General features: G+C 35.6%; 1 protein-coding gene across 3 annotated transcripts; it reads right to left on the bottom strand.

The window, feature by feature from the left end:
• Window positions 1-741: 741 nt before the first annotated feature.
• Window positions 742-11876, bottom strand: LOC123556213 (E3 ubiquitin-protein ligase XIAP-like). Of its 3 annotated transcripts, XM_053540722.1 has the most exons (7): window positions 11707-11876; window positions 10603-10777; window positions 8806-9625; window positions 7894-7964; window positions 2146-2287; window positions 1174-1368; window positions 742-1029 (listed from the first exon to the last, which is right to left on the bottom strand). In XM_053540722.1, the coding sequence occupies exons 2-7, from the start codon at window positions 10615-10617 to the stop codon at window positions 833-835; spliced, it is 1440 nt and encodes a 479-aa protein (XP_053396697.1). In that variant the 5' UTR covers window positions 10618-10777; window positions 11707-11876; the 3' UTR covers window positions 742-832. The 3 variants fall into 3 exon arrangements, with proteins under 3 accessions (XP_053396697.1, XP_053396698.1, XP_053396699.1); XM_053540723.1 differs by lacking the exon at window positions 10603-10777 and having other exon boundaries at window positions 11707-11874; XM_053540724.1 differs by lacking the exons at window positions 10603-10777; window positions 11707-11876 and adding an exon at window positions 10052-10181.
• Between the last annotated feature and the right edge of the window lie 7169 nt (window positions 11877-19045).

The following is a 19045-nucleotide window of genomic DNA, read 5'->3' on the forward strand; positions in this document are numbered from 1 at the left end:
TTTAAACAGATCGTGTCGAAATATTAATTTCCGTAAACAAGGGGGTCATGTAAGTTGATTTCCAACCCTAGCGGATCAATACAAAAATTATATAATGAATAAATGCAATGCACAATTAGTCTCATACACCGCCGTTACAGTCCTCGACCTCATTTATGCAGGTTTTTTTTTATAAAAAATACTTGTCTTGCATGAAATATGATCCCCGCTTTTTTACTTTTATGCAGCGCTGATAATGTTTTTCAAGGACATATTAGTTACAGACATTTTAAAGGGCCTGGTATAGGCTGCAGCCATTTGGACTGTGTCAGTTTTAGATATATTATTAATAAAAAGAAAAAGCTATTTACTGTGCTTAAATTCAATAAGACTTGATTATATTGATATGAATGGCACTATGGCGGCTGCCAAATACATCATGTTAAGCTGCTCTGAATTAATGCTATTCTGGTCCTTGTCTACTTAAAGGTCATCGATTAAGCGAGAGCTTGGGGCATGATGTGCGTTGCACATTCCATTATATCTCATGAACAGACTCGATCGTTGTGCGTCTGTGACTACAATCGTTGTTGTTCTTAATGTTTAAAAAGATTTAGTATAAATTTTTCTATATGTTAAAGTCAATTTATTATTAAACAAATGTTTACAAAGAACAAGAGATTATTAGTCATATAATGTAATGAACCTGCCTGCGTTGCTGTGCTACTTTTAAAAGGTGGAAAGAAACAGAGTAAAATCACATGGAATTTAACAGTAGCTTTAACACTGCAATAGCATACAATTTATACAGCATATATTTCAAGAGCAGATTTTAAGCTAAATACAACAATGCTCAAGACAGGTATGTCCTGACGGTCCCTTTAATAAGTGTTCTGCAAACTGCACATTTTCTCAATGCTGGAGCACAATCTTCGCATGCAACTAGGTGACCACATGGTAGAAATACGATACAAACGTCCTTGTCCAAACATATTTTACATACTTTTTGATGCTTCAACTTATCGATCTCATCTTGAAGCTGACCAGCATCTGGAAAGAGCAAGAGTATAATAAAAGAGAAGCGAGGGAAAATGTCCAAATATTTTCCTTGTAATATATTTAAAACTTTTATATACAATACTACAGTCTCTATATATATTAAAGTTATAACACATATTGCAAGCAAAATCTTACCTGTAGTTTGCCGAGTTCCTCTTTCATGAACTGTCCTAACTGGCACCCTTTCCGTAGGACTAGTGCCATTCATATTAGATCTTGCAGCTGATGCCAATGCAATGAACGATGAACTATAGCAATTAGGTCCAGAGAGGTTCGGTTCCGTGTCATGCATGTATTCGATTAGAGCCTTTGCTGACAGCTCTCTGTTGCCTATAAATAGACGAAGCATGTTATATGACAACATGATTAAATGTCGCTAGCTTTGAAAGTGACATCATTTTTATCACAATGACTTTTAAGTTGTATGATTTGTTTCATTTGATTGTACACGGTTCTTTACATGATGATTTTAACCACGAAAGTTACAAACTAAATGGTGTATTTCATGTTTCATAGATATAGGTAAACGCAAATCTGTGTAATACATACACTTTCTGTGAAATGCAATTAACATCAATGCATATGAGCCTCTAACACTATCACTAATGCATTTAGTGTACTTTTACTTTTTATTTGCTTTGTTTATAAGTTTTCGTTTTTCAAACACGCCTGCAGGACAAAAACGGGTATAGTATATAATGAAAACAAAAAGTGGGTCATACAAGAAGCATGAAATAATTACGTGCAAAACATATGTAAACCGTCGTTCGAAATGCCAGATTATTATTAGGAAAAGACACTGGCAGAGGTGATATTAACAAATAAGACGATCTACACATACCTGAGACCATATCATTGGCAAAGTAACCATTTAAATGGCCGTGTTTTCATACTGTAATGATTATAATGTCATCTTGGTTTGCCATACACCATTTTGACAATACGCTATATTAAGTGTTTATGTAAGTTTTTTAATAAAAAAACTGCAGCACTTAGGTACATCTACATGAACCTCTAAACTTGTCAACTAAACAAGAAAAAGACCATCTTAAAACTACATGAAACTGATCAAAGGTTGCGATTTGTCAATAATGTAATACTGCTTACCTTGATTTTGCCTAAAATGAAGAATTGCATTCTTTAGTCTAGTATCATCATAACCCATCTGTAGAAGCAATTGCGCTGTCCAGCTCTGCATGTCACGTGACATTCTATCAGAAGAATGCATCTCTTGCCTTCCGGTTTCACTCTATTTACATACAACACCATATAAAGATGTCTATTATTTGAAATAATGTTTTGTATTGACTATATCGTGCTCTTCTTCGGAGCAGGGAAATATTATTTCCAGGAACTTAAAACTTTTGAAAAGTGAAAACATCTTAAATATTAAGATTAAGAAAAACTATGTAATTCATACGAATTTATATATATATAGTATACCTAGAATTTTCAAAATTGTGACTTGCGTAGGCATTCTCTGAAGATGGACGACTACCATGTTAAACGTTATCTACTAGGAGCCACAAGAAAGACTTGCCCGGTAGTCACGCTTGAGATGCCCTTTATAGTGAAATAAACGAGGTCAAAGGTAATTCGGTGCATATATTATAAAATACCTTGTATCTTGGTCATTTATTGGTGTAGAATAACAACAATGGTATCAAAATGAAGCCAGGGTTTTGTACATTGATTTACAAACACTTAATCAAAAGTTTTCTTATTCACATACTTATGAATATTCATGAAAACTTAAAACAATGGGCAGATAGTTCGTTAAAAATGTTATTATTAAATAATACAAAGATAAAATTTTCACTATTTGTGTTTATAAATGGACAAAAATAAGCAATATTACATATGAAACATTACTTATATAAATATACCTCTGTTTGTATCATTATTTATTGTTTGCAAGAGTAAATACTGTCAAAAGTGGATGGGGTATATTAATCATTAAAAACAAATATTAAAAAAAAACTGACAATATTTACATTTCTTAAATATAAACCATATTTTGAGACAGTAAGATATTTCGATTTGGGAATAATGTTCTTCATAAATATTAATTAAGAGCTTTTCAGCTCATTTGCATACTCATGAATATTAATTGAAATTATCAAATATGCATTTAAAACGTTCATTGAGTACACATATATCTGTTCTTAACCATTGATAAGAATCTTATCAGTTTTATAAATGTCCAAGTAAAGCTTGTAAATATTCCATGCATTAAGGACATATATTATTAGTATTTAACACTGATACAAATACTGCACAACGTAGTTTACACAGTTCAATCTTGCTCATAGTCTTTTCTCTGTACACAATACCATAGGACTTTGTTTTAAAAATGTCACAACTTTATTGTCCTTGTTGCCATGTACGTTTCTAAAATTGGAATATAAATAGCCTCGCATGCACATTCAAACATGCAAATCTGGTTTGATCGGTAGCCTTTGCACATTTAACTGCCACATTTCGTCTTGCAATCCACATTAGTATATGATATGTTACGTTGGGTATTATAGGAATACAGCCATACATGTCAACCGTGGTATCCTTTGTATGCATGGAAACTTAGATCCATTATTTTACGCTATCGATACATAGTTGTGAAGCGTAATTAGTATGTATATAACTGGCATATATGTATAGCTATGTTGGTCTGTCTGTATAAACAGGATTCACATGTTGTCAGTCTGTATAACCCAGATACCAAAATAAATGCCCTGCATCTATAGCTAGGTACCGACAGTTGCTTCTTTTTATTCCACGGCCACTCAAAGTGTATCTGTATGTATCACTAACCTGGCTTGTATGTTTATCCATATTACTTACCCAGAGTGACCTGTCTACCTTGGATACATTGCCGGTCTTTATGTATATAAAGGATATCCGTATTGGCATACATATATAGCCCAGATAGCATGTATGTATACAATGGATACCACGAGAGGCCTGTTTGTATACCTAGGATATCCATAGTTGTCTGTATATATAACCAGGAAGACCAATATACCCAGTATACCCGGAGTGGTCTTTATGTGTAGCAAGTTTACAAATAGCAGTACCCAGGATCCAACAGTGGTGTGTATTTATAGCAAAGAAGACCTGACAGTATACCAAGGATACCCAGATAGACCTGCCTTTATACCTAGGGTACACCGGTGGCATGTATTTATATCCAGGATATTCATAGGGGTGACATTAAGTAAACGGTCAGGATTTTTGTATACCCAGGATACTTAAAGTGGCCTACCTAGGATGCACTCAGGTGACCTGTCTATATACCAGGCATACTGAACGCATATACTGGCCTAGTGTATAGCAACGATGGTCTGTCTGCCTGTATACCCAGATTTTTTTTACCCAGAAAGGCTTATTATGTAAAACCGGGATATCCATAATGGCCAGTATATATGGCCACGATGACATGTTTGTATATCCAGGCTACACAGAATGGCATGGTTTTATACCGTGGATACATAGGTAATCAGCATCTGACACGGAGCCACTGAGGTTTGGTGTTCCGCAGGGTTCTTGTGCCGGACCAGTGATCTTTACCCTGTATATATCGGCTCTCAACCGAGTGGTGCAGAAATATCCAGCTGATCTCTATGGATACGCGGACGACCACAAGATTGCGTTAAAAATTCAAGCGGGAAATTCTCAAAATGAGACAACTGTTCTTCAACAACTCGACAGTTGTCTCAATGAAATCATTAAATGGATGACAACCTTCAAACTGAAAATGAATCAGTCTAAAACTGAAATTATTATGTATGGAACAAGACAACAGTTAGCGAAATTGAACATCACAAGTGTAAACGTTGGTGGATGTGACGTAAAATGCGTCGATCATGTCAGAGACCTAGGTGTAACTATGACCAATACACTCAACTTTGACCATCACATTCAGAAAAAGTGTCAGATAGCTCATGTTCAGTTACGAAACCTTCGGGCTATACGGAAACATCTCACACAAAAGTCAACTGAATCATTAGTGCATGGACTGGTTCATTCTCACATTGACTTCTGCAACAGTTTATTTACAGAAATTCCAGCCTACCAAATCAATAAACTACAGCGAGTCCAAAATCATGCCGCTAGAGTAGTCAAGAACGCTTCCTATGAAAAACCAAGTACCGAACTTCTGAAAGAATTACACTGGCTTCCAGTTAAGGCTAGAGTCATGTTCAAAGTTTTAGTAATAGTCTTCCGTGTCATCAATGGTACAGCTCCAGTATATCTGAGGGAAATGTTTGTACCTACTCAACAACGATACAGACTTCGCTCACAAAGTGACACTAACTTTAACATCCCTAGACGGCGAACAAAATTAGCAGACAGATCTATGGCAGTCGTTGGTCCCAAATGGTGGAACGATCTGCCTAGTTATCTGAAAAACATTCAGTCTGAAGCCAGCTTTAGATCAAAACTGAAAACACATTTATTTAGGCAGTTTCATGAACAATGAGTGTAGTCTTGTTAAAATACAAAATATCAGAAGTGGTGTAAAATAGTATTTATACATGTCCAAATCTTTAAATCTAAGTTCTAGAATCCTGTTCATATTTTGTATGTATATATGTTAAATGTGTGTTATGTAATTGTAAAGCGCAATAGAATATTTTATAATTTTTGCGCTATATAAATGCCATGTATTTGTATTTTGTATTTTTAATCTGTCTGTATACCAATGCCATCCAAGGTGACCTGAATGAATAGTCGTGATGGCGTGTCTATATACCCAAGATACTCAGAATGGTGTGTATGTAAATCGAATATACCCTTAGTAGCCTTTATATACAACTGTAAAGCCAGGATGACATGCCTGTATACCCGGAATATCCAGAGTTGCAAGGAAACTCGGTTTGCCCTTCTGTATGTCATGGATACCCAGAATTGCCTGTCTGTGTATTCAGTATACCAGTATTTGTCAGTATGTATACATGTGTAGCCAATATGACCTGTCTGTATGCACAGGATACCCAGACAGGCCTTTCTGTATACCCATGACTTGTATTCATTGCCAAGGTACCCAAAGTGGACTGTATGTATGGTCAGGGTGGCTATACATGTATGCACTAAACACACAGAGTTAATGATTGTATAACTAAGATACCTATAGTGGAATGTACATGTATGTATACCCAGGATAATTTTCCTGTATAATTAGGATACCCATTTTATCTGTCTCTGTATCAAGGCTACCTATTGCTGTCTGTATGTATTGCCAGGTTTTCCCTAGATGTCTGTATGTTGAGCAAGTAGGTCCGGTCTGCATACACAGGATACCCAGAGTGGCATGTCTGTATACCCTCGATACCGATAGTGGCATCAATATTTAGCTCGGATGGCGTGTCTGTAAACAAATGATACCAAAAAATGGCCTGACTATATATCACTTCTACACAGTTTGCCTGTCTGTGTCCTAAGAATATCCATAGTGGCGTGTATGAAAACCAAGTTTGCCTGTCGATATGCCAAAGATACATATTTGCCTTCTCTATATACCACTAGATACGTTTAGTGCCCAGTCGTTTTACCAAGTATACTATTGATACCAATTTAGGCTATCCTGTCTGTAAACCCAATATATGTTTTAAATAGTATATCATTTAATTATCCGTCAGAATACTTCAAAACCTTACATAAAACTTTTGTACATTCTCCAGTAAATTAGAAAAACTGAACATACTGACTTATTGACGTTCATTGTGAAAAGTGGCTGTCTTATTGTGTCAACCTGATAACCTGATTTAAAAAAAAAGTAATGTTTTTCAATCACAATACTGAGCTAAACTACATAAAAGAACTATGTAAACTCTATAATGTATGCCAAGAAACCTTAACATATTGATATTTGGCAGCCATTTTGAAAACATGAGCGCCATTTTGGTTATCTGAGGTTGCCTACATGGCGTATGGTCTTATTATTAGTTGTATTTATCAATCTTAATATTGCAATAAATTACATTAAAACTTATGTAAACGCTCATATATATGCATACTTTTGAACATACTTACCTTTGGTGGTTATTTTGGTCGCCATTTTGAAAAACAATGGCAGCCATATTGGCTGTGTGACATAGGTTCACAGTTTGAAATAGCCGGCAGATATGTGCCCAATACAAAAGAATTGCCTTGCTTTTGTAAAAACAACTACACAATTATGCAAAAGATAACTGTTGGTCAGAAGTCAACTCAACCCACCCACTTCTAGCAGTATCTACACATAAAACACTTTTGATGGCGATATAAACAGTTGCGTTTATCAAGAAATGAGTACCCTACATATCAGTTAATTTTCAAATCATGAAAATTATATATATAACAATAAATATTGTACAGCTGTACATACATGCCAATTTTTTTCTTAATTGTGTACGATTTTGCCATTTTCATTAATATTAGTTAATATGCAAATGAGCTAATTTGCATATAGTGATTTATTTTCATAGTTTAATACATTGGCTTCAATTAAATACCATTTTTGCTTACTTATTTCATCAAAATGGCGAAGATGCACTTAATGACCTTTGACCTAATTTCTTGACCTTAATTTGACCTTAGAATTGTGACTACCGGCATCAATGAACTACTTATATCATATACTTCACATATAACACATAAAACTTTCATCTTCACGAAATGCCTTCGTAGGTGTTTTCCAGCCACATGTATGAAAATAATTGGTAAGCGATCATAGTAATTACATCATATACATATATACAGTGACTTAAACTACAATGTGGCAACTTAAGTTGTATAACAACATATATTGCAAATGCAATATATACATTGTTAAAGAGACAGTAAAGAACAGTTTATAAAAGATAAAAAACTTACGGGTATTATCGATTCAAATTCTGACCATTGTCTTAAGCCAGGTCCGATTGAGAAACAACGACCAAGGTCGCCTGGAATAAAGAAAACTTGGTACATAATTTGCTTACACATCGAGGATGTGTTAAATTTACACACATCTTACATAATACATATACCGCCTTACGTACTTTTATAACCCTTTATTTACAACTTTTGAAAACGTTTTCGTCTGCAAATGGCAGGGAAAAGCGAAACAAAGGCTTACTTTTGGCCAAAATTGACCCAAAACTGAAAGCCTCTAAACAAAGTATTTTCCAAGTTTTCTTCATGGAGAAGTATAATCACTTTTATCAAACTACATGCAATAGTTTGCAACTAATTTTATTATTGAAGGTAAATCTGACATTAATGGAATCACAGTTTAACATTACGGGCATGGTAAACTTTCAATTTTAAGCATTGTTTATAAACAAATCTGAAATTTTTAACACGAACACAACCAATATATTCTAGATATGGCAAAAATGCATAATTTCTCCAAAATGTGTGATCCCAACAATTTTCAGTGACATGTTTGAACAGAGTGGCATTCTGTTTCAATTAACTAAATTCATTGTAGCTAGGAAGCAATGTGCATTTTTTTTTATTCGTTGCCAATTTGCAATTTTGTTTCAAATTGTGTAGACCATTTAAGCCTGAAATGAGCACTGTCCTTTATACACAAATAATTTATTTTATCATTTGGTAAGATATTGATTTTCAAATTTAACTTGCTTGCAGTACTTTTCAAATATGTCAATGGTATGTAGAAGACACATTAACTGCAATTATGTCAGTTCTGCGTCTTTCCTTTACTCATTTTATATAAATGTTGAGATAATTTTACCTCTGTCTAATTTCAAGTTTTTATAAGTATATTAAATTACATCTTACCAGCAAATAAAAATCCGTATTCTGCCAGCTCCCCAGTATTATATGGACTTGTCTGGTGCCATCCGTGATAAGAATCGTGTCTTAATGTTTCCATGCCATACCTGGTATTTCTGGTATTTCCATGCAAACCCCTTTGACTATTCATGGTGTCATGATTAATCGGCACATTTGCACTGCCCTCTCCTCTTGCAAAGCTACAGTTGGGCGAATCGTGTCGGTGAGCTTCTGCAACGTTATCATGTGCTGTCGTATCTAATCTGTTTCCGCAGCAAAAACATGTGACGAACGTTCCGTTACCTGTATAGTAGAAACCATCACGTGCAAGTGTTGATGGAAAATGAGGAGCTGACTCAGGATAAGTCTTAAATGATTCGTACCGAGCCCATTCGTACCTCATCAATTCATGCGTTGAGAGGTTGTTATTTAGGCGGTCTCGGAAGTAATCATCCAAACACATCACTGTCATATTTTGTCTCTGCAGAAACCTTAGTATGTCACACTTTTTAAGATATTCCCATTTGTAATCTAATTGATGGTCGTAAGCAATTTTATAGAGACAAGCTATTACATAAATATCAAAGAAAATCCAGTAAAGGAACATCCTTAAAATGGATGGTTTCCGGATGAAGTCAGATTGAGTATTCCCTTTGCGAAAATAGGTCGATTCCTTTGATGACTGTTGCTTTACTGGCTTCACTTGAATCATCGTGTTGCTATCAACTGGTCCAAGGAAATCGATCCATGCATAGGCAAGGATAAAAAGTAAGATAAACAAGAAAATATGTTGTTTTGTCGACATATCCACTGTTTGCCTATGCTTCTGTAAAAGAAATGAATATAAGAAGATGTTTTATTGAACGCAACGAAGCAAAATAATAGCGGTTGCTCAAGAGGGATATAGGATGTGCAACAACTCTTTACACTGGCTTAACCGAACTTATTTATAAAGCAACGTTAAATGGACCCAATGATCCTAAATTACCAGAAATAACAATGGTTTTATGGGGTGACTTTTTACGTGCGCTAAGTGACACTAAATTCCGGCTTTGTGATACTTAAATTTTGGAAGCAACATAAAACGCAGCCAACCGAAAAAATAACAATCTCGATTCAACCTATAGCTTAAATCTTAGCTTCAGAGATGTTTACATGTATAAAACTGTTACGGATCCCTAAGCCCCGTATTGCAACCTAAATACATGTTGTCTTCATTAAATAAATGAATTGCCATATAATCACTTTTTACTTTATTTTAGTCAATTTTTTTTATCTCACATATCACAATCCATGCAACATGACCTGAAGACGAGTTATTCACACAAGTTTAAAGTGGGTACCGCTTCAACCATATTGCAGTTATCAGGTGACTTTTTTTTCTGAAAAGAAATATGAGCCGTGCCATGAGAAAACCAACATAGTGCGTTTGCGACCAGCAAGGATCCAGACCAGCCTGCGCATCCGCGCAGTCTTCAGGATTCATGATGTTTGCTTTCAAAGCCTATTGCAATTAGAGAAACCGTCAGCGAACAGTATGGATCCTGACCAGACTGTGCGGATGCGCAAGCTGGTCTGGATCCATGCTGGTCGCAAAGAAATTATGTTGGTCTTCTCATTGCGCGGCTCATATGTGGTATAGAATCGTTATTAACTGAGGTTTTTGTGAATTTAAACTTTCTAAGGTAGATCTATGTTTTATATGAAATTTGTTGAAGATGCTTATATTTATAATTCGGCTAAATCCATAAATACACAAAACGTTAATCTTGAGAATCAAATTAATAACGTCGTGGTACGAACTTGACGTGACGTCATCAGTTTCTAACGAGAGACAGTGTGCAGATGATGCATTTCGACACTACATGGTAACCAAATGGTGTTACGCCATATGAACTTGGTATGACGTCATCAATTTCTAACGGGAGTCAGTGGGCAGTTGTTGCGTTCCGACACTGGTTAACCAAATGAGATTACGCTAAGAAAATAAAAAATTGCGACAGTTTAGTTATCATGCGCGGTTCCAATGGGGGAACCGGGGGTCCGGACCCCACTGGAAAATCCTAAAATAGGAAAGAAAGAGAAGAAGTAAAGAAAATGTTGTTTTTTTTTCGAAAAGGCAATATTAGGACCGCATTCAAATTGTATGTGGCTGCTGCTACATACGACCAAGACATAATTCATATTCATGTTAATTATCTCAAAGAAACAAAGAATTTTACCTTAAAGGAAACTTAATTTTATCATTTTTGTCCAAATTTAACAGGCGAGCTCATAAAAATGGGAACATAAGGGGTATATTTGATACAGAATTGCAGTGGGGAAAAACTGTTTTTAAATGATCCTAAAATACCCCAGACTGCAGGAAATGAAGCGCTGATTTTCAAAATTTTCTAGCGGGGGTGGGGGCGGGGCATGCCCCCGCACCCCTTAACTGATCAGCTACTTTTCTATTTCAGCCTGTTCAAAAAATATATATATTGACAGCCATGTACTGTAAGCGGCTAACATAAAAAAATCGAATTGTTAGGTATATAAAGACAGGCAGCGCCCTGGGGACGTTGACATTGTTTGTCATAGTATGGGGTCGGTTGGACCCCCTCTGAGAAAACTGGCTGGATCCGCGCATGGTTATGGTAGCCTTAAATAGAGTCAACAGTCCGTTTATCCGAGGTAATATTAGCAACATCCTTTTAAATTAACATTGAATATATACCACGGCCAAAATTAAAGCAAGGAAATAAGAGAACATATTCTATTGTTTCTTCTTATAATGTTATGATCAACATAATGATTGCAAGGAATACTTTTTTCTTCCTGCATACATTTTTATACGTATATATCTGCTTAAATTGAGATATTGACCGTAAACTTATAATCATTATAATCATGTAAAAATAAAAATACCTTTCAATATCCTTCTCTGCTTAATTTCCGATCTATTAACTACACTCGAAAATAAAAATTAAACCGAGTTCTGCCGGACCTTCTGCTTTCGCAGATAGTCTAAAACTGATCACTTGTCCTGATCTATTTGGTTTTTCCATATTTCTGTTCTATGTATAGTAACTGTTCGGTTTTTCCCATTTGTAGTACAAACTTTTAACAGGTATTTATGGGTAAATACCAAATGCGAAAACTCGTTGCGATCCTAAAGCAGGAAGTACAATTATAAAATGCGATTGTATATATTTCCGTTATATATATATCAGATTAATAATATAAACAGATATGTCAAGGCCATTTTACGTTTTTCTAGCTTAAATGTTTGTTTATACGTATAATGTATAAAGACATTTAAAACTGTACAATGCTATACAGACCATAAAATAAACAAACGTGTTCGTAAACATGGACGGATCCAAACAGAAGGGGAATAAGCATTTTATAGAAATATTTCGATGGAAAAATACAATACCTTTCGTAGCCCTGACCAACCTATAAACCGGGCCAGTCTATTTTATAAGCACAACACCACGGTTGACCCATTTAAACGAGTTGTACCTTGGTAACTTATTGTGTTCAAAACTAAGTCGTTTACCTGAATGATATGTAAATTTTGAAAGACAGTTTACGAGCAAAAACAAGTTACTCATGTTAGTAATTTTTATACTTTTGTCTTTTACATAGTGCGCCTTTTGTAACCGAGGTTGTTATCGGGATAAAGAATAAAACCAACAGCACGCAGACGTGCACACCACAAACACACACACACACACACACATAAACGCGCACACACACAAAACCAACACATGAGGACAAAACGAACAAACAAAGGAACACAGTAGGGCACCGCCTTGGAACGGTCAGTGGCAAAAACACCATTGGGGAGTTTAAACCGGTTTATGGTGCGCACCCAACCTCACTCTTACCCCCACCATGTTCCAAAGACACGGGACAGTGTAAATAAAAGTAATCCCCTTCAGGTGAATCTCTAACACACGTAATGGAAACAAAAAGGCATGGCATGTAAAACACAAAAATGCTCGTGTATAATATATAAAAAGCAAACCTTTAGAACCAAAAACGTATGTACTCAATGCCTTTTCAGAAGACAGAGCAACAAGAGAAACACCCTTAAGGGTCTGACGAAACAGTCCAGAAGACAGACATCAAAACAGTTCAGTCCTGGTAGGATTTAAAAATTGCTTATCATAGAGTCCTCCCCCTCTCCGTCAGACACAATCAGAGGGGGACTCGTAGTATCCAACTGTAAACGGGTTGAACACTAAACATGCGGTATGTCTCAAAACGGGTCGTAACCTCCTTTTATAAAACGTTTAATAATTTTACCAAATACATTTGAAAAATTACCATGACCCAAGATCTTACGAAGTTTGTAAACCACATCAATACCTTCTCGCAGAAGTGTCTTTAAATTACTATTGAATTTTAAAACTAAATCAGAATTACGATAGTAAAATTTAGCAAAATATTTATGCAATTTGTAATAACGGTAGCCTTGTTGAAGAAGTTTACTTGTAATATATTGATTACATTCATTGAAATGCTTGACATGACTACAAGCTCTGGCAAACCGAATTAACTGAGAAATATATACCCCATAAGATGTAGCCTGAGGTACATCCCCATCCAAATGGGGAAAATTTACAATGCTAAATTAAAATCATCCCTCTTGCCATAAATTTTGGTATGTATAATATTGTCATAAATAGAGAGATGTAAATCTAAAAATGTAGCATCAGTATCCGAATTGTTAGTTTTAATTAACTGAAGCTCCCTAGGATAAATAGTACCCACCAACTGACCAAAAAAACCCGGATTATCCATATTAAGAATATCACCCAGATAGCGTGAAGTATTATTAAATGCAGTAATAATATCTGCCTGCGTGAAGCCGCTGTGCAAAGCGGAATGACTGACTGCAACTTGACACCGTCGAATGCATATTAAAATCGTTTTGTGTCAAATGAAGGGGTCAATAAGTTATAGTTATTATTCAAGAAATAGGCCTGCATGGTCTTACTCCGAGCATGATACCTGACTTTTATCTTAAACGTTTGTTTTAAGTACGTATAATTGGAATAAATACATAAATATTGGAAAAACACCGCGTGTTTAAAATGGTCGGGTACTAAAAGTGCTATTTACTACGTCCCTTTAAACGTACGATCTGTATGAAAAACCCGTGCACATTCGGTAAACATTGTGGTGATTATAGGATAAGTCTCAGTCATACTACACTGTATAGCGTTAACGGACGTCCAACGTATAACAAAATCAATTTTCAATCCGTTCGTGTCCGTTTGCATGCGTTTCTTTTCCGTTTCTTATGCGGCGCCTGTGCTCCTTGTCCGGTGGAAAGTTTTGAGCATGTTCAAAACTTAGAAGATACACCACCGGACAAATTTGTCCGTTAGATGTACGGTAGCAATGAGCTGGTATGCGTTTCATTCTGTACTTGTCCCGTTCGCGTCCGTTCTTGTGGACCTGATTCATGGCCAGGCCACTACCGGACATGCAACGGATGAAACGTGTGCTCAAAGGGACGATAACTGACAAGAACGTTGTGTCAGTTTCTCATACGTTGCGTTTACGTATTACGCGGTACATGTCCGCTACTAGTACAGTGATATCCGGTAACTGAACGTTGTTATGTCCAGTCATTGTGCGTTTTATGCGCCTCGTACACCGATCGCGACTGCACTGAGCAGCAGCATGCGAGGCCTTTCGTCACCGGAATACTTTCTGCTGCAAATTATCTATACGTTGGGCGTCCATTAACTCTATAGGGTGTAGTGTGACTGATCCATTAGCAATGTTTGTTTTAACACATACTTTCGTAACACGGATTCGCCAGGATATAACACAGATGTCATTATATCACAGTTTTAGAACATCTTCGAACAACTGCAAGTTTATTCAATCTCTTAATTTGCTACTATTTCGTATATATGTAACAATTACATTTAATTTATAACAAAGTTGTCTGGATCAAGTGATATATAAATCGCTCAATGTCGTGTATGCTATCTAAAAATTCACCCACTACCTCAATCTGAGTATATATCGGGGTAATATAAGAACAACAGAAAAGTACAAAAGTTTGGATAACCTTTTTATTTTATTAACTTCGACATGTAACTTTATAAAGAATAAACAATATAGTGAGATAGATAAAAATAGATAAAATTTCTCTCGGGTGATAAAAAGATAAAAAAAATAATAAAAATATCAACTACATTAAATATGTAGACATTAGCACTTTTCTAGCGATACTGATCTTTTGTGCTTTTACATTGTTATTGTATTAAGGCATCTCCAATCGAAGTAATATAACATCAATCGGAAGATGTGCCCAACCTGTGTAACTATATTTACATTGGAAAAGACCAAATGCTTCAATATTTTGTCTTATAAGAAAAGTTTCGGTTCATATTCTCAGTGAAATTAATTAGTATGACAACAAGGTCTATGAAGCGCGTCAACGCGGGACCACGATTAAGACGGCATGAAGTTATAATTAATCTTTTCACCTTACAATGCATATGCTCACGTGTCCTATTAAACGACTTCACTTTTGGCTGCATGGCATCAAATTTTTATATGCCACTCCAAGTTATACAACACGTTTCAATATGCATTAGACGGCGCCAAGTTTTTGATGAACCGTTCCACTTAAGACAGCACGAACTCGTGTTGTATTAAACGTCTTGACATTGCACTGCATGGCATCAAGTTTATATACGCCGCTCTGAAAAACACAAAGCGGTTTCAATATTCATTACACGCCATCAAGTTGTAATAAATCATTTCATTTTACACTGCAGGTACTCGTCTTCACATTGTGCTGCATGGCATCAAGTTTTCTCGGAGTTTTTTATATTACGGGTTTTCATGTTTAAATGGGCGTTATAAATTTTTATTAAATGATTTTAAAATAGAATACAATGAATCCGAATTTATTGGACGGGATGAAGTTTTAGACTAGACGGCGTTGAAAGGCACTGCGCTGACTGACTTGTTAATGGATTGTGCATCTAATTTTGGCGGTAACTTTCGCCGATATTGAGGGCATTCTTATTGCAATCCTAAATCTTGGTAAGATGGCATGCCATTTATCAAAGTTATGTTACAGGTGAATAACTTCAGAGGATGAAACATTTAAACAGTCGCTTGATTTCTTTATTTATAGTGATGCCGCTGTATTTTAATGATAGCAATTATCATGCAGATATTTCAAATAACATTTTGGTAATTTCGTATAATAAATATATTGGGCTTTAAAGACTGTCTACCGCATGACCAACAGTTTCAAAGGGCATAAAATTGCCTGAACAATTTACTAGACTTTCTCATTCGTTCAAAGTATTGTAAAAATATGTCCGTAATGCTACTAAATGTAACAGATGTCAGTGTACTCATTGTAACCCTCTCATTGAAGTTAATACATATTCTTGCATAAAACCTTTGTTTTTTGCCGATTTCGGGCATGCACAAACAGGGAAAAAACGTGTACAAACAAGGAGATTCTCGTGAGCACGCGCTGTTGGTGAACGTTTTGAATATGCTGTTGCGGGTCCAACGTAAGCAAATTATGGATCCCGAAACAATTTTGGCCGGAGTCGAAAGGTCCGAGATTTATGAAATCTTTTCATCTGCATTTTTATTAAAACTATCATTTTTCAACCTAACTTTACTTTAACTTGTAATAAGCGCTACCTCTCTTGATACGCGACTGAATTGACGTTCCTTATTATTGTATTATTACGCGTATTTGACTCAAAGTAAGTTTACACGCCGCGATTTAATCCCTGAAAATGATAGGCAAACAGCATTTACAAAAATACAATTTCGTTTTCCAAATTAATTTGAGTCGAGAAAGTTGACATGCTAACTTTAAATCTTACACTACAACTTTTTAAAAAATGTTTGTGTCTACTTTACACATCTATGCAGTCTACTGATGTAGTGATGGTGTGTAATGTAAAGCATAAACATGACGAAGCGTAAAGTTTGAAGGATTTTTCCATAGTTAGTGAACATTTGATGAACAGAAGGTATTTATTATATATTCTTCAATTTATTTGTAGATCTCACCAACCATGTTTGAGTTTATAAATCCAATCCAAGTTGATTATATCGATGTTGGAAAAATTCAAATTTTTGTGTTTATCAAACTTTGATCGCGATGGGGTGGGGTGCAAAGCAAAATTTTCTAGTTATAGGCCTAGATATTTCATTTTTAACGACATGAAGAATATAGGTATCGATACCAGTTTCTATTAAACGATAATATTTACATTTAAAAAGCGTAAGGGACAGACTATTAATTTAAACCAAGCAGAATTGTGTTCTGTCGGCACCTCACCTGCAAATTGTGTAAAGACAAGATGCCGTGTATGCCCTTTTCTCATAATTCCGAGCCTCTAAAGCTAAAGTTCCTACCGATATATCGGAAAAAGGGGGAGTCATGCTTATTTTACATATATTTAATATCAAAGAAATTACCACAACAAGAATGTCCGTTCGACATGTATAAAATATACACTGTTTCTGTATGCCCTGGAAATGCATAAATAAAACATGTGTCCATAACAACCTGAAACGGCCGACTTCGATCGGCTAATGTCAGCTGAATAGTCTTGATTTTTCGATATTTCCAGCACTTTAGTTGTGTTTTATGCAAGAATAGCGATAACACACGTTTGTTTCGTGAAACAACATCTGCAGAATCCCTCGGTCTATGTTGGTGCACTCGCCCTACGGGCTCGTGCACCAACCAATCCCTTGGGATTCTGCAGATGTTGTTACACAAAAAACGTGCGTTAACCCTACAACTACTGTTATAGGACAAACTTTTGATGTCCATTTTTACGGAAATCAACTACAATTCAAGAAAAATCATTTTTGAAGACTTGTAATGGATGCATCTTCTGGGTGTATTGTAGTCATCTATCTTCCTGAGTCCGATATTGAGACATACCACTCCAGCTGTGGGGATAATTATTGTCGCGTCTTTCAAAGGCTCTAATACAAAATAGTGCCAACATTTGCAGTACTGATTTTTGATCTTCGTTTAACAATTGTATAAATTTATGAACACTATGATTAATGGTAAAGTACCTTGAAATATACATATTTATCAAAACACTCTACATCGGACATATCAATATAAATTATCCATTTGTATAGTATGCGATGTACTTGTACAAATATTTCAACCTACTAAAACTTGACATTTTGAATGCTCATTCATTTCTCAGATGTTTCAGCTAACTGAATCAACGTAATTTTATCGTCGGAGTCATCATCAGAGTGATGTCAGAATCAGAAAGATGACGATAATTTTCTAAATTATCGGAAAAATCACAAGCAGACGACAGTTTTGCATCCTTTTAAAAAGTCAAATACAGTATGAAAGAAACACATTGGAGTGCGTCTTTTTTCCTTTTACATAACCGCATAATGACAAACATTTATTTTAAGAAAGAACTAAATGTTAACACACTTAATAATTATAACATCTTAGAAATAATAGCAAGGGCGCACAGTTTGCTTTTGTCAGTATTATCAAAAATTAACAAGAACGTGACGTAATCAGCATGATCTAAGTTTGTCAATTTTCAATGATCACTAGCCATGATTTGTTTTCAAAACATTAATGATTTTTCTTCGACCTGCAATTGCTACATCGTTTGGTCTTACAGAAACTAACTTTTGTACGACACCAAAACATCAAGCAAAAAAGTCTAACTGACATGTTTGGTAAACGTTGTGAAATATTTTAAAACTTTTCACTTCGTTTTTTAAAACATGCTGTACGTCATTTGATTTAACGGAGTCGATTCCAGCTGACACGTGTTGGAGACGTCTGTGTCGCAAAGGACAAAAATGAAGCATATTGGACTAGGTTTCATAAAATGCAAGAAACATGGTGACTCCTGCAAGGGCTTTAGACTGGGTCTTGGTCTGCATTCGCAGCTGAAAATGATTGAACTCGGTTGTATACCGTTATGCGAAGTAGAAGTAAACACTTCTTCACTGGAGGTATGCTATGTTGGAAATTTTCCTATCAGCGGGGTATTGCAAACTATCCTAAAAAGTCTCCGGTCGGCAGTAAGGCTCCATGTTTTTGCTTGTGGATTCCTTAAGTCAAAAGAAGATGTAAACGACATGCTTGAGACAATTCCGCACCTTGGCAATTTGCAGTTTGGAGTTTTCGTATGAATCTCGGTGACAGTGCTTTTAAAAATGCGCTTACATGAAAAAATGCGGAAACGTC

Source organism: Mercenaria mercenaria, chromosome 4, assembly GCF_021730395.1.
Source record: "Mercenaria mercenaria strain notata chromosome 4, MADL_Memer_1, whole genome shotgun sequence".
Taxonomy (NCBI): Eukaryota; Metazoa; Mollusca; class Bivalvia; order Venerida; family Veneridae; genus Mercenaria; species Mercenaria mercenaria.

What these genes read in the sequence shown, in the direction of transcription:
- LOC123556213 (XM_053540722.1), bottom strand. An exon ending in ATACGGATTTTTATTTGCTG is followed by an intron (nt 7,965 to 8,805) that starts GTAAGATGTAAT and finishes TCTTTATTCCAG; the next exon opens with GCGACCTTGGTCGTTGTTTC. An exon ending in TCATTTTAGGCAAAATCAAG is followed by an intron (nt 1,369 to 2,145) that starts GTAAGCAGTATT and finishes GTCTATTTATAG; the next exon opens with GCAACAGAGAGCTGTCAGCA.